Source organism: Apodemus sylvaticus, chromosome 7, assembly GCF_947179515.1.
Source record: "Apodemus sylvaticus chromosome 7, mApoSyl1.1, whole genome shotgun sequence".
NCBI classification, from domain to species: domain Eukaryota; kingdom Metazoa; phylum Chordata; class Mammalia; order Rodentia; family Muridae; genus Apodemus; species Apodemus sylvaticus.
The window spans coordinates 56,767,339-56,784,362 of record NC_067478.1 but is presented as its reverse complement, the minus strand read 5'-3'; the positions used below and the strand labels follow the sequence as shown (position 1 = coordinate 56,784,362).

The window sequence follows — 17,024 nt, the reverse complement described above, 5'->3', positions numbered from 1 at the left end:
ACTTTGTTAATAAAATATCATTGATACACATGCTTAATATATATATTTTAAGTAATTTCTTCTGATCTCCCTCCTATCTTTCTCTGACTTAATCCAAGTGCTTTACCACTGAATTGCCACAGCTCCTGAGTGATTTTCTACAGTGTAGTATAGTAGTTGTTCCACACAATGCCTCATTTCTTTAAAATTAAAAGTAGCATTATTTCTATTAGTCTTATAAATGTCTTTAAAAATAGCTTGATTTTTTTTTTCTTTTCTAATTTCGAGTTCATAGATGGTAAATGTACCTCAGGAAAAATCCAGAAATAAAGTTGGGCCTTTTATCAGAGGACTCAGGCAAAAGCAGGCAGGCAAATCTCTGTGAATTCAAGGGCAGATGGTCTACTTCAGAAATTGCAGGCCAGCTCTGTCTCCAAGATAGAAAATACAGAAACATAAGTAACAAAGCCTTTTCTTACCTCTCATTTTAGTTGTTGTTGTTGTTGTTATTATTATTATTATTATTATTATTTTGGTTGTGTTCCATTCTGTCCAAGGGAAAAAGATCGTCTTATTAGGATACAAAATACTTTTTTTCCTTTTTTCTTTCCTGCAAGACAAGATTTTACTGTGTGGCCATGGGTGACCTGTAATTCACTGTGTTCACCAGTCTGGCCTTAAACTCACAGGGATCCAAGTGCCTCTGCCTCTGCCTCTTCCTCCTGAGTGTTGAGATTAAAGATGTGAGCCACTGTTCCCATCAAATATACTTATGGGTGCAACTTCAACTTGTCACTCAGTTTTATTCAGTATTTTTCCTACTTCTTAGATGTATTTTAAATGTGGTGTTGTTTTGTTTTGATTTTTGGGTTTGGGGGGGGTGTTTTTATATTGGTGGATTTAGAAACTGAAAAGATAATTCTGGCATTCAGTTCCTTTCAAGAGTACTTGAATCTCCAGAACCCACATTTTAAAAGGTCAATGTGGTGATTCATGCCTGTTGATCCAAGCTCAGTTGATGGTTCTTTTTATGTTGTTTTTTGTTTTTTTGAACCACGGTTTCTCTGTGTAGCTCGGGCTGTCCTGGAACTCACTCTGTAGACCAGGCTGGCCCGAACTCAGTTGATGGTTCTTGAGGAATGACACTAAAGTTCATTCTCTTCTAGTATTGTTGTCCAGACATGATAAATAACTTTTTGGGATTGACTAAAACAGGTCATTTGGCCTCCATATACATATACATGTGTATGTGCATGTACATGTGCTCTCACCCATATATGTACACCTACATTTACATGAATGTGCATATGCATGTGTATGCACACATACACAGTAACAGACAATGTAGAAGATAAAATCTGACAATGAAATGAAGTAGGAATAATGTAACCTTGCAGAAGATGCTGTAGATCTCAGGCCTAGCCACTCAGATTATACTGAGTGTTTCATGAATGAAATGATCCAGAGTCACATGTTGCAGAAAAGAAAGTAGATGTTATCAAAGCATTGAATAATCGTGTTCCATTTTAAATGCTGATTTAGCACACTTAAGCGTTTATGTTATAAAAGAATTACCTGTGTTTCTTGATAAAAAAACAAATACCTTTTAAGACTTAACTTGTAAAAATTGCAGTTTAGGTGGCCTGAAGCAGTGCTAGGAATTACTGTTTAATGAACCTCACAGATTTTCTGATATAGATTTTTTTTTTTTTTAGGTTTACCTTCAAAGAAAAACTCATTTTAAAAATGCCTACAACTAAAAATTATGTATAATAAGTTAAATTAGCTATATCTTGATTTTAGAAAGCGCTTATGGAAAGCTTTGTATCGTAGACAGCTTTTGTGACAGCTTTACTTGTATTACTGAGAAGTAATTGTTTTCAGATATTTTTAGGATTCAGCATTCCATTATAAACTAGCTGCATTTGTCTCCATATCCCAAACATTTTTTTAGTTCTATGAATCTAGAGAGTGGCAGTTTAGATGTGTAAAAGTCTAATTTTAGCCAACTTAGGAAGTTTTCATATAACTTGATACATCAAAGCATGTAACATTCCTCCTGTATTGTTGACATGGTAATGAAATGAATGATTTTTGTTTAAGAAACAAATGACTATTAAACATGTATCTGAGCAGATAAATTGCATGGGAAAAGTTTAAATAGCCAAATCCTAGTCTTAAGGCTTTTTTCATCTCTTTTTAAATTTTTGTTTTGTTAAGATAATGTTTATGGGCTGGCGAGATGGCTCAGCTGTTAAAGGTGCTTGCCGCCAAACCTGACGACTTGAGTTCAATCCCTGGAACCCACGTGGTGGAAGGAAAGAGCCGACGTCCACAGGTTGTCCTCTGACCTCCACAAGTGCACTGTGGCATTCACACCCATACATAGCACATACACTAAACAAATAAATAGTCTACTTTTAAAAAAATGTCTGCTTTTCTAAACTATTTAGAATATGCACCATAGGCTTTCACTATTCTTCCAGATACCTTATCAAGCATAGTTATACATGGTTTGGTCGTAGTTGAAAACATAATTGGTTTTGCTATTACTTTGTAATAAATGGGCCATCTTTTTTTTTTTCATTCTCTTCTAGTATTGTTGTCCAGACATGATAAATAACTTTTTGGGATTGACTAAAACAGACAATTTAAACTCAGCAAATGAAGCTAAGAATCTTGATTCAGAGAAAGGAAAATTGATAATGTTAGTTAATGACTTTTATTATGGAAAACATGAAGGAGATGTCCTGGAAGAACAGAAGACTCATACAAGCTTTAAATGCTTCAGTTGCTTGAAAGTTCTCAAAAATAATATTAGGTATGTAAATATGTATTTTATTTCAATGAAAGTGGGAATACCAGAGATGTGAGCACTGTGTCTTTATCATACACTCCTGTCATTCTTTTTTTGTTGTTGTTGTTGTTTTTTTCTGAGACAGGGTCTCTCTGTGTAGCCTTGGCTGTCCTGGAACTCACTCTGTAGACCAGGCTGGCCTCGAACTCAGAAATCTGCCTGCCTCTGCCTCCCAAGTGCTGGGATTAAAGGCGTGTGCCACCACTGCCTGGCCTTGTCATTCTAGATGAGCAATTTCAATGCTGTCTCCTTTGCTGTATTTTTAGTCTCCTCTTAAGTCTTGCTTTGTCTTTCATTTGTATGGCTTAAGAAAGGACAGAGATTAATTTGGAACAAAATGAACTTATTTTATCTTTTGATAGTAAGAACTTATTTTATCTTTTGATACTGATCTAGGAATACATTGTATATTTTTGAATTTCATACATCTGAATATAATAATTTCTTCTGGACGTCTCCAGAAGTTGGCAGATTGACCTCTTACTTATTAATACTACTTGATGATCAGATCTGCATTATATTTATTTATCATGTTTATAATATATCTTTTATGTTCTTTGTCACTGATTAATGTATTCCAGGAAACATGTATGTTTTAATTTTAAATTTTAAATTAAAATTAGATATTTCATTCTCGATGGAATTTTAAAAATTATCCATATAAATGTTTCAAATTTTTGAAATGTATTCTTTGTAATCTTCTAGTGGTATATGTTATAAAAATGTCACCTGTAAGAAGACTACTAAAGCATGGTTTTCATTTATTATATAGTCTAAAATTTACATTTTATTAGGCAAGACTTTTTTCTACCCTTTTCATAAAAAGTTTCAAACATTCATCAAAAAATTGAATGTTTGACCCTGTACCCTTGCCCCTTGCTTCTACCTGCATCGCTTGATGTGTTCCTCTGTTTGTCTTTCTCCTTTAAACAATCTGAGTTTTAAAAATTAATTAAGCTGTTGATAAAAACTGATTGCTTTGAATGTATATTTCAAAATAAGTTAGATGCATGAGTATACTTATTTTAGAAAAGTTGTACTTTAGGAGTGAATGTGGATCATTTGGGGAGAGTGTGAGAATATAACTAAAACACACAAAACTCTATCTCCAAAAAGACAAATTAAAAGGAAATGTTGTCTTTGATGTTTTAAGGGGTGAGTTCAAAAGTTAAAAGTTACTGGCTCCTGCTATTTTGCCTATATGCAAATATTTAATCAACACTAGGGTTTTCTTCAAGTATTTTGTAGAGCTCATGTTATAACCAAAGGGGAAGCTGGGCAGTGGTGATGCACACCTTTATTCCCAGCACTTGGGAGGCAGAAGCAAGCGGATATCTGAGTTTTAGGCCAGGCTGGTCCACAGAGGGCTGTTTTGAAACTGTCTCGAAAAACAAACAAACAAACAAAAACCTAAAACCAAAAGGGAAATAAAGATTCTTCAAAGTGTATTACATTTGCTTTGAGGAGATAATTGTTCCTTAGAGATTGGAAAAAGAAATGACACAGCTTTCATGATATCTGGATTGATAACATTTTCATATAGTTTCATGCTTACTTCCTTTGAAACCTCCAAGTGAATGAATTTACTAATAAAGTTATTAATTTTATTGACCCAGTCTAAAAATTCTTTTGATCAAGTAATACTACTTTTTATTTCAACCAAAAGCTTCAGTAAGCTTTTTTAAATAGATATTCCCATTTATACCACTTTTACTGAGGGCCATAGTTGAGGGCCATAGTTGAAACCTTGTAGGGATGCTGAAATAGCAAAGTTTAAAACTAAAAAATGGATATTGCCTTAAAAAGGGCACAATCTGCAAGTTAAAATGAATAGTTTATGCTAACAAAAAAACAGTATCACTAAATAAATGAAAAGTTCTTGTACTTGTACTCATTAAAACTGTTACAGTTTTAATGCCTACAAGTGCATTCAAAACAGAGATTCTTTAAAACAGAGATACAAAGTAAAAATAGTAGTATGGATATGCACTTCAAAACAGAGATACAAGTAAAAATACTAGTAGCTAGAATTTATTGTATATCTTCAGGGTCTTAAAGAATTTCTCCCATGACTACTTTTGCTGCTAGGATTCTCTTTCTTTTAATATTGAATTTTAAAATGTAAATAGTACTTCACATAGCAAAGGATACTTATTTTTTCTAAAAACAGTCATCTGAAAGTAGTGACATTTGATACAAAGATGGAAAAAAGTGTCAGTTAAACCATTTGGGGTCATTATTTAGGACATGCAGTTTCTTAGAGAAGGACTCTAGGTTTTGAGTAATAATTCACTTTTTTTTTTAATAGTGGGTTCTGATATTGGTGAAATTTTCTTTGAGTTTTTAATTTGAATCTTTGTACCGTTGCCATTTGCAGGTTTATGAACCACATGAAGCACCATTTGGAGCTTGAGAAGCAGGGCAGCGAGAGCTGGGAGAAGCACACCACTTGCCAGCACTGCTACCGGCAGTTCCCCACACCCTTCCAGCTGCAGTGCCACATCGAGAGCACACACACGCCTCATGAGTTCTCCAGTGAGTGACACTGCATCTCAGGGTCAAATGAAGCTGAGCAAGTCTTGAGAAAACTGTTAACAGAAATAAGAACAAGAAATAGACTTTGGATTTTGAGGGCAAAATTGCAAAAGTTAATTTACTTCAAGTTTCAGTTCAAATCCCAGATGTGTGTCTTGGTTTAGTAGCCACATGAGCTCAGTCAGTCAGGTTATTTGGTCCTGAAGCATTAGGATAGCAGACATGCCTTTGTGTAGTGCTAAAAAATGGAACTGCACTGAGTTATGTATATGTATGACTGCTCACCACCTCTAAAACTGCCACTTTTGCTGATGCACTGTTGACACTGATTTCCAAATGAGCTTTTATTATTTATATATTAAAATCTTATAATAACTTTCTTTCATCTATAGCCATTTGTAAAATCTGCGAGCTATCGTTTGAAACTGAACAGATTCTTTTACAACATATGAAGGATAATCATAAACCTGGTGAAATGCCATACATCTGCCAGGTACATCATGTTTTATAGTGTTATTAACTGTTGTTGTTTTGGTGTTAAATTTTGTCAGTATTGAGCATTTAGTTTTAGAGGTATTACAGTCTCTTTCCCAGCTCAGAAACTCTCCCATTGTGGGAAGTCAGCAATGACAGTAGGAACTGAATGGATGTATTTGTGTTCAAATTAATCTTTACAGATCTCAAATTTTGGATTTCATATAATTTTCATGTGTGGTGAAATATATTAGTGGTGTTTGTTTTGCTTTTGTCATTTAGGTAAAAATGGTAACTAAAAGCAAAGACCCTTCTATTTAATTTACAACTGAAAAGTCTCAGCACAATTCATACATTATATGAGGAAAAGGCGGTGAACTAGATTTGGCTCAGAAGCTGCTATTTGCTCTCAAGCACTAGAAAGAGAAGAGCTCTAACTGACAAAACAGAGTGGGTTACTTTACCCTAGACAGAATACTTTAGCCATATTACCAAGGTATAGATACTTAGTTATGCAGAGCCCTACAAGTGCTTTGGCACAAGTAATAGTTTAGAGGCAGTATAATCTGATGGACAGTGCTATTTTATGTAGAAATAAAGTATTTCATAGGACAAGGTTCTAAAGTTTCAAATCAAGACAGAATTGGGTGATAAATAATCTGATAAAAATGAAGGTACCTATTATATTTTGGGAAGTAATTTTTAGCTTTGAAGGATCACCTTTTTCTGCTTTTTGGTATCTACCTTAGTGAACTTCTTGCATGCATTGGCATCAAAGCTGGATTGATATTATATTTATAGTTGCAAATTAGTTAAATAAAATTTCTGTTTAAACATAACCTTTTTATTTCTAGGTTTGCAATTACAGATCATCATTATTTTCTGAGGTAGAGTCTCATTTTAGAACATCGCATGAAAACACTAAGAATTTGCTATGTCCATTCTGCCTCAAAGTTATTAAAATCGCCACACCCTATATGCACCATTACATGAAGCATCAGGTGAGGTTACTACTTCTCATTTTTTTATGTTACCTGATTTATCACTCAGAATATTTTTTGGTTTTCAAAGGGAGTGGATTTGATCCACGTATGAAGTGTGTACTGAATTACTTGTGAAACCTCCACTTCTTTCCTTTCTCCTTTTCTAGTGATACTTGGTCTGTAAATGGTTAACAAGTCTTAAAAGATAGGAATCATAGGATTGAGACAATACAGAGGCTAATAGAATATGGGAAAGATTGGACACTTTAGGATCTTGGGAGATATGGGAATGATTTTGAAGTACCCTCTCAAGGAGGTGGAAAAATCAGTTTGAACTGAGAAAGAATCAAGATAGAGAATTTTTTTAAAAAAGATTTATTTATTATTATATGTAAGTACACTGTAGCTGTCTTTAGAAACACCAGAAGAGGGCATCAGATCTCATGGTTGTGAGATACCATGTGGTTGCTGGGATTTGTACTCAGGACCTTCGGGAGAGCAGTTGATGTTTTTAACCGCTGAGCCATCTCACAACCCCAAGATAGAGAATTTCTTCGTCTTTTTTCCTCTTTGTCTTGGGTTTCCCCCCCCACTGTCCAGACCCTTGGTATTATAAAAAGACATGTCATTATTGACCCAGATCAATGTTTTATAGTTATGATAAAGGAAACAAGTGTTCAGTCAATATTTGAACTCGCCCAGAGCATAGCTTGTTTCCTGTATGACTTCTGCTAGCTTAGCTATGTAATTTCTGGCACTCATTATTAGTTGTTGAATCTTCTGTGCATTTCTGATGTGATGCTTATTGGTTCTTTTCCTGGAACAGTTAAACTACCCTTTGCTGCAGCATTGATACCTGTCTTTTACTTGCTTTTGTTGGAATCAGAAATCCATCTGTACTGGATCTGATGGTGGTGTCAGGTTTTGCCAGCTCACTGAGAAGCTCAGTGTATTTGTACTTTATCGTGTCTGCACACCAGGTATTTCCCATTGTAACATACTTGACTGTCAGGTTCAATTAATCAGGAAATTAACTTATGGGAGTTTTGTTTTGGTTTGGTTTTTGATTTTTCAAGACAGAGTTTCTCTCTGTGGCCCTGGATGTGCTAGGACTTGTTCTGAAGGCCAGGCTCGCTTTGAACTCAGATAAACCTGCCTCTGCTTCCCAAGTGCTTGGATTAAACATGTATACCGTCACCTCCTGGACTGTGTTTTTAATTGTTAGAGAACATGAAAGTAGAATTTTCCAATAAATTTTGGGTCAGCCGTCTTGTGAGTGTGATTCTACAGACCTTTGAAAGATTCCAGCAAGATCTCCTATTCTGGAATCTCCTTAAATATTGTTCCATTGGGGGGGGGTTTCATATTTTTTTCCCTCAAAATTTGTTACTGGTATATTTGATAAATAACCAAGTTTATAAATTTAAAGTGTTTTATCTATTAATGTGGAATTTCTCAGAACTTAGCAAAAACATAGTATGCATTCTTTTCTTTTACCTGCCCACCAGACCCTTTATTTGAGAAATAGCTTTTATCGAATCTTTATAAACAGAATTCAGGAAAAAAAAATTTAAAAAAAGAGTATATATAAAGAAGTTTCTTATTTTGTTATGAGGCTTTTAATCTTATTTTCTCAAATATATCACCTACTTGTACAGTGAGATACAGATATAGAAATGAGCGATAATCAAGGTATACTGACCCTGCATATTAACTCTTTACAACTAGACTCTTCTTAACTTGCTACAAGTTTCAGCTTCGTTGGTTTATTTGTTTGTGGAATAGACAGCAACCAATGGGGGTCAAGCTGTTAATAGGCTTCAAGCTGAGAAGGATAAAGAATTCTTCAGAGTACTTATAACTTATATGTTTATAAAAAACTGAAAATCATAAGTAGGAGAGATGATAAACTTGAAACTGAATTTAAATTACCAATACACTGTTAGATTCTCAGAACAGTTGATTCTGGGCCTTTAATATTTTTGAGGACCTTAGATGTTATTTTTTTCTTGAGAAGATTGCTTTCTATTAGGTAATATTTATATATTTGTGTGTATGTGTGTGCACGTGCGTGTGTGGGATATGTTTGCACAGAGGCAATAAAAGAGCATTGTGTTCTTCTCTGTCACTCTACCTATTTCTTTGAGGTGAATATTTCCCTAGAACTGAACCTTTCTCAACTAGACTGGAAGCTAGCAAGCTTGGGGGATTCTCCTGTCTCTGCCTCACTCAGCTGGGACTATAGGTCTGTGCAGGACATTATATAGTTGCTGGTTCTCATCTACCATACCATCTCTCCAGCCTCCATGACAGCTGATTTTTAAAACCAACAACGCAGTTTATGTAACTGTTGTTTTTTGAAAGAGGATCTCATGTAGCCTAGATTGGTCTTCAGTTCTTCAATTCAGTGGGAAGAAAATTTCACAGGGAACAAAGGACATAAGTGGAAGAAAAATTTAAAAATGTATAACAGTAAGGGCCAGTGTAGTAGTGTTTGACAGGTTTTGTTAATATATTGTATGTGTGGCATGAGGACATATCCATTTTTGTTCTAAGTAGTTACAAGAATGTTTTCATATTCTAAACTACAGAAAAGACTAAAAGAAGACCAGAATTGAGAGGGTGGAAGCAGGGAAGTACACATAAAACCTAAAGTTCATTTTTATTCCTGCCAATTTGAAAAGTATATTAGACGTCAAGGATTATCATTGCTGTGATAAAACACAACGACCAAGGCAACTTAGAGAATGTTTAATTGGATTTATAGTTTTGGAGGGTTGAGTCCCTGATGGAGGGATAGCATAGGAAGCAAGCAGGGGGCTTGTTGGCTCGATTACCAAAGAGTTCACCTTTTGATCCACAGTAAGATGTAGAAAGAGAGAAACTGACAGAGAAAGACAGACAGAGACTTGAGAGACAGCCTGCCTGCTCATGTAAACCACAAGGGGTAATATTAAATGCATGAGAATATGGTATTCAAAGTTATGGACTGAGATGTTATAGAGAAAACCATTTCTGGGTCAGTAAACTCATGTGAACTGTCTTACCAGCCTGTTTAGTTTCTGATTCTTAACCACATTTTCCATTTTAATTCATCTTTTTTTGAGTACACAATAAATGGATTTGTATTGTTTGCATTTGTCAAGACAATCTAATGTATATTATAATGCTTATAAACTAACCTTAAGATGAAGCTAGTTCTATAAGATCTTATTACATACTACTTTGAGTATTGTAAACAGTTGTAAAAAATATTTTTTAAAGTATTAAGAACTTTTAAAAACTGTGTGTGGATGTTTTCCCTCTATCTAAGTCTGTACACCAAGTGTGCACCTGGTGCCAGTGGTGGCAGCAAACTTGCTTCTGTTGGGTCTCCTGGAACTGGAGTTCCACCATGTGAGTGCTGGAAATTGAGCCTGGGTCCTCTGGAAAAGAACCCAGTGCTTTTAACTTACTGCCAAGTCATCCCTTTAAACCCCTCTTTTAAAATACTATGGTGACATGTAACAATTGTACATTTTGAGGCATACGGTGTAATAATTTGGGACAGTTATATAGTGTATAATAAAAGATCACAATAACAAATTTTTCCCAGTCCTTCTAGCACTTGTTGTAATCAGTAGTCCTGGGAGACTAATGACAGCTGTGTTGGATGCACAACCGCAGAGTATTTTCTCATTACAGGAAGTTTATTGAAAACAGTTTTTATTAAATGACCAGTTAAAATTTATTTTGTTTTAAAGAGGTCACTTTATCCACCTTTTGACCAGTGAAAAACAGCAAACATTTTAAAATAACATTTAAAAATGTATGTGTATATCTGTGGTTATGTGATGGGACTTGATCTTGGGTCCTCTGGAAGAGCAGTGTGATCACATAACTGCTGAGACATCTCTCCAACCACAAATGACATTTTCTACATAAACACGTAGTGTAGCTAATGTTAACAGTACCAGGTCTTTAAGCACTTGGCTTTATAACTAAAAGACATTTCTCATCATAATTACTAGGATTTTCTCTGTCTTGATTTTTTTGAGACAGCGTCTCACTATATAGCTCTGGCTATCCTGGAACTCATTCTATAGTCCAGACTAGCCTCAAACTCACAGAGATCCACCTGCCTCTGCTTCTGCCTCCTGGGTTTTGGGATTAAAAGTATGTCTCACCTTGCTGGCTAGCATTCTCATTAGAACCTGTTTATACAATTTTTATAATTTTTTTGTTTTAAAGAATTATCTTTTATAGTTCTTTTGCTTTCAAGTTTGTCTGTGTACCACATGCATGTACTGCATGCAGAGACCTGAAGAGGCTCCCCTGGAACTAAAGTTACAATTGTTTTCTACTATTTGGGTACTAGCAATCAAACTCTGGAAGAGGAGCTAGTGCTCTTAACCACTGACCATTCTTCCACCCTCAAAACTTTCATAGCAGATAATCTTGAGATTACTAACAAATATTTTAAAAATGAGATTCTTTGATCTTTTACATATATTTTATACTAAAGTATGACAATTAAGCCCAGAACTTAGGATTTATAGCTTTAAAAATTATTTTCCTTTTTTTCTAATAGAAAAAGGGAATACATCGTTGCACCAAATGCAGACTGCAGTTTTTGACATGCAAGGAAAAAATGGATCACAAGACTCAACATCACCGAACATTTGTAAAACCCAAGCAACTAGAGGGCCTTCCCCCTGGAACAAAAGTGCGTTCAAATGCATGGTGTTCTGTCATTTCTAGAATTAACTCCATCTATGGAACAAAATATGTTAGAAAATGACTTTGGATTTTCATTGAGACTACTATTAGATTTTATTGCTTTTTTAGAAAGGAAAATGTGTTTTGAGTCAGTGTTGGATGTATTCCTTCATAAAAAGTGCAATTAAACTATTTCATTGGTGAATGGGTTATTTCAATACTGTATGGCTATTTGAACTTTTCTAGTTAGTAGTATATGTATTAGTTTTAATAGCTGTTTGCTAAGCTCTTTGATATCAGAAATTATTTTTTCATTAATCTCTGGACCTCCAGCTTTTTAAGAGTGCCTAATGCTACAGGTATCCAAATGTTTCTTGAAGTTGTTAATGCTGAGTCTACTCTTAAACGAAGCAAATTTTGCTGCTTAACAGCATTGTGAGCAAACACTTGTCTGACTGTAAATTGATGATTGTCATTTACTGTTCCCTTTTTGCCTTATATACGTCTGTTTTCTCTGACTTCTTTATATACAGTCAGCTCTTGAATATTTGCTCCAGTGGAGGGAAAACAGAGGCATGGATAATCCAAAGTGATATAATCCCCAAAACATTTATATTTGCCTTTGGGTACTTACCTTTGAATGTGGGTATGTCTTTTATTTGAATTGACTAAATAGTATAAAGCCATGCTCTGAAGACTTAAGAGCAAGAGGAGCTAGCCAGCATCCTTTCCTGCAATCCATTCATTTCATGCTGGGACTACACATGCAGAATACTAATGTAAGCAGTGCAGTCCTCTCTCATTTCTTCCTATATTGGTAGTAATAATATTAATGATACTAAATGTTTTTCTAGCACCTTAGAATGGCATAATTCTAAGTGTACTTTTTCATAATTCATACAGCAAGAAATATACTATAGTCAGTATTACCCTGTGTAATAGATTTGAACAGGCTTAAGATTCAGTTACTTTTGAAGCTAGGAAGGCAGTTTTAACCTCAGGGGTTTTTTTTGATTCTTGATCAAGGGTTTTTGTACATTACACAAGCATACAAGTTAGTAGGAATTCATCATTGGATGTTCCTCAGATGTGAAGGGATATAATCAAATGATTAATGAAAATGTTGGGAGGTAATTGCATTTTCATTATCAACCAACAAATGTAACAGAATATTTTGTTTCAGAACAGTAAATAATAAATGTTACTAGTTCTTTTAAAGACTTAAATGTTATGGTCTTCTTATAGTAAATTGATACAACCACTTGCATAAATCTTAGGCAGTGTGCTCCAGAAAGAACAAGTCACTCTTGCTATTGATATTTATTTGATACTATAACTTTAAAGGGTAACAGGCCTTTTTAGTTTACTTTTTTTTGTCTTTATTACTTTTAATTTGGGCTCTGTTGGAACAACTTTTAGTCATATCACAGCATAAATATAACTGAAATGTGATCTTATATTCATATAATTTTTATTAATCTTATTAATACTAATGTTAACATACAACTGATTATGGTATTAATTGATATTTTAAGTGAGCTAATACATTTTATTGCTTGAACATTTAAAGCAAATAAATGACCTATACCCAGTTACTTTATCTGTGCTTCTAAAAAACAATTAATATTTAGGTTATTTTATACAGTGATTAATTTTTTTAAGGAAAAGCTTTTCTTCATTTTTAAAGGTTACTATTCGAGCTTCAGTTGGACCTCTTCAATCAGGATCTTCAGTCACACCTTCTATCAGTGCAAGCACTTCTACCCTCCAGCTCTCACCTCCAAGGACTGAAAATGTAACTGCTAAAAATCACGTGAAGTTGAATACAAGTACCCCAAATACAACCATATCTGATCCCAGTAAAGCTAATGAGATCAAGTCTAATGGAAGTAAATCTAAAAACAGGTCCAAAGTCTCCAATGTGCAGAAGAAACAAAGCACATTATCTAATAGTAATAAAAAAAGTAAAGTAAACACTGCACTAAGGAACTTAAGGTAATGCCTTACTTCTAATACATATTCCTGGTTTAAACTCAAGTATAGCAACATGATATTTAATAATAGCCCTCTCTTGACTATTTTTGTTTCAAAATATCTTTTTTATGTCTCCACAAGGTTACGTCGAGGTATTCACGAGTGTATTGAGTGTTCTTCTGAAGTAAAAGATTTTGCAAACCATTTTCCTACATATGTCCACTGTAGTTTTTGCAGATATAACACTAGCTGTAGCAAAGCCTATGTAAATCATATGATGAGGTAAGATGAGTTCAGTGTTTTTCCTATTATTACAATTGAAGAAGCTTTTGTTTTGAAAACAAATTGTATTATAACTTTGTTTTCTGTTACAAAAAAAGCAAATCAAGAAATTACTGTATGAACTTGTTGATTAAGCCAGTGAAATTAAAGTAAATTTGTTAGAGGAGTAATTATTCTTTTGGATTCATTTTCCCTCAAAAATGATTATTTTCATAAGTAGATGTTTTAAATATATTGAACTGACAAATCTCTATATTTTCATGACTGTCATTCTCTTCAAATCAGTCAAAGAGACTTTAAGATTTTTGGTGATGCTTGGAACTTTATTGATTTTGTTTTCCATTCCCCTGTCTTTCTCTGTAATACATCTATTTCTCAGGCATCTATGTGCCCATATCTAAAGCTGTGTGTGCTTATATCTATTCAGTGAATGTTGTGATGCTACTTTGGAATTTTTTCCAATTATGAATTTATTCTGCGTTGGGTACCCATCATTTGCTCTATGATAGAGTAACTAACCCTCATGAGCACTACTATTTGTTGTTGTTATTGGTCTTATTGATGTTATTCTTTAAGGGTTGGTTTTTAAAGTCTGTCTCTTAAGATTTTGTTTCTATTTACGTATGTCTGTTCTGTCTGAGTGTATACCATATGTGTATGGGTGCCTGGCGAGATCAGAAGAGGGTGTTGAATCCTCTGGAGCTAGTTATAGGCAGTTGGTGAGCTGCCTATTTGAGTGCTGGGAACTGATCCTTGGTTGTCTGAATTGAAACAAGCCCCGTGGATTTTTATTTTTAAGAATAGTCAAAGTTGTCCTCATTGAAATGATTCTTATAGATTGCTTATTCAGAATGATGCTCTGGTTGGTTTTTTGTTTGTTTGGTTTTTTGTTTTTCTAAATTAAATTCAGGTATATCTAAGTTTCTTTTAGGACATAGGTCATATCCTGGCTTTCATGTTGCTTTTTGATTATTGCCAGATTCTACTTTCAAAGATCATCCCACCTTTTTAGGTGGCTTTAGTACTTTTCCCAATTTTCTGTCCTTGATCATCAACCTGGTCTCCTGGTACCTGCCATATATATAGTTCCAGCACTTACGTCAATGTTTAATTCCCCTTTCTTAGCTAATAGGACAATTTGAATCCATGCCTATACTATGCTTCATTTTTTTGAATTCCCACTAGTCTATGATGTTCAGCAACTATTACCATCAGAATCATTCTCAATTCTGTTGAGTTTTCTCATTTACTCTTTAGTCATGCTCACTTGACATAAAGGCCAACATAATATTTGAACCCTTTCTCCTTTCCCCTTTTCTTTGTATTATGTTCAGTTCTGAAAATGTATGAGATTCATACCACTCTCACTTTATAATATAAAATTTTAGTGTGTTTATGTTTTTGTGTGTGTGATTGTGCTTGTGTGCGCATACATGTACATGTCATATGTACTAGGGAGTTTTACTAAGGTCATTCACAGAAGCATGGGTGATATAGTCAGTCTTCTTATTTTTGTTGAGGATTATTTGGCTGAGCTCATTTGTGCTTCCAAACGTAGATTAATATGGTTTTGTTTTTTGTTTCCCTAAAGAATACTATTTCCAATAGTGTTGGAATCTTTATTGGGATTGAATTGAATGTATATATTTCTTTTGGTCAAATGGCCATTTCACAGTATTAATTTTTCCAGTTTATTAGCATGCAAACTCTTCAGGTTTCTTCCTCAACTTGTTATATTTTACAGTTTTTATCAGAGGAACCTTTGAGTCCCTTTTTTATGAGAATTCCATGGAGGCTTTGTGTATTTCTTTAAGGCTATTATGTTAGGAAGATTATTTCCATGCCAGATTTCTTTTTTTGTTAGCATGTTTTATTTTATTTATTTATTTTTAATTTTTTATATAAGACAGGTGTTTCATTATGTAGCCCTGGTGGCTACAATCTAAAATTCTCATGTCTCAGCCTCCCAAGTATTAGAATTACAGATTTGTATCATCAAATCTAGCTTTCATCCCCCCTTTTTAATATGCAGAATTGTGGAATTTGTGTTTCAAATCTAGGTAATAGAAAAGCAATATGAATTCTTTTTTAAAGATTTATTTATTTTTATGTATATGAGTACTCTGTATCCAATTATTTGGATACAGATTTCCTGCTATAGTCAAAGCTATTTGACTTGAGTGATTGTCATCATTCTCAGCCCACAGGGAACAGGTTACATTTATTTAAGAAATTGTATCTGTATTAAGATGGTCTATTTCATTGAACAATGATTCTGCTTTGAGGGTGGCACAGACATTAGTTGAGGGTAAGATTCTAGCTCTTTGACTGTGATGATTTTTAAAAGCATTCATCGATAAAGTCATCTTTAATATTGATACAATTATAAATATCAAGCAAAATATTCAGTCTTTGTTGTTCTCCTACCTCCCAAATTAATTGTCTATGTTTCTTTTGGCTGTATAAATAATTTTTCAATATGTAAGCTGTTCTGAAAACCATAGTATCGTGTACAAACATCAAATAAACAATCCTACTAATAGACTGAGTTAGGAGAAGTATGATTTCAAGACCATTATGTGGTACACAGCAAGACAGTATCACTTACAAACATGCTGAAAGTGTATGGGGATTGTACAATATTGGACATATTTCTCCAATTACCAAATTAGACCACTGACAGTCATCAAATTTCTCATTCCCCATATTTTTGAATTTCAATCAATTAGAATGTTAGTGATACTAATTTTCATATTAAGAGAGATTAAGGGAAAGTAATTGTTATGTGTAACCTGTTATTTTTGTTGTTAGAGGTGGAATTATGTTTGTGTGGGTTTATTGAAAGATTACTTTTCTGCTTTTTCTAGGATGTAGTTTTCGTCCTTGAGTTGATGTTTTCTATGTATTATCCTTTGTAGGGCTGGATTTGTGGGAAGATACTATGTAAATTTGGTTTTGTCATGGAATATCTTGTTTTCTCAATCTATGGTAATTGATAGTTTTGCTGGGTATAGTAGTCTGGGCTGGCATTTGTGTTCTCTTAGGGTCTGTATGACATCTGCTCAGGATTTTCTAGCTTTCATAATCTCTAGTGAGAAGTCTGGTGTAATTCTGATAGGCCTGCCTTTATATATTATTTAACCTTTTGCCCTTGCTGCTTTTAATATTCTTTGTTGAGTGCATTTGGTGTTTTGATTATTATGTAACCAGAGGAATTTCTTTTCTGGTCCAGTCTCTTTGGA

The 17,024-nt window shown here is 34.1% G+C and overlaps 1 protein-coding gene across 9 annotated transcripts in view; it reads left to right on the top strand.

Annotated features, from left to right (window-relative positions):
* Positions 1-17,024, top strand: part of Znf280d (zinc finger protein 280D) — an 80,123-nt gene that overhangs the window by 32,332 nt on the left and 30,767 nt on the right. For all 9 annotated transcript variants that reach the window (XM_052187841.1, XM_052187839.1, XM_052187840.1 and 6 more), the window contains 7 exons: positions 2,577-2,800; positions 5,214-5,371; positions 5,764-5,864; positions 6,700-6,846; positions 11,399-11,533; positions 13,214-13,521; positions 13,642-13,782. In XM_052187841.1, the coding sequence (XP_052043801.1) occupies positions 2,577-2,800; positions 5,214-5,371; positions 5,764-5,864; positions 6,700-6,846; positions 11,399-11,533; positions 13,214-13,521; positions 13,642-13,782 (1,214 nt within the window). The remainder of the gene's footprint in view (positions 1-2,576; positions 2,801-5,213; positions 5,372-5,763; positions 5,865-6,699; positions 6,847-11,398; positions 11,534-13,213; positions 13,522-13,641; positions 13,783-17,024) is intronic.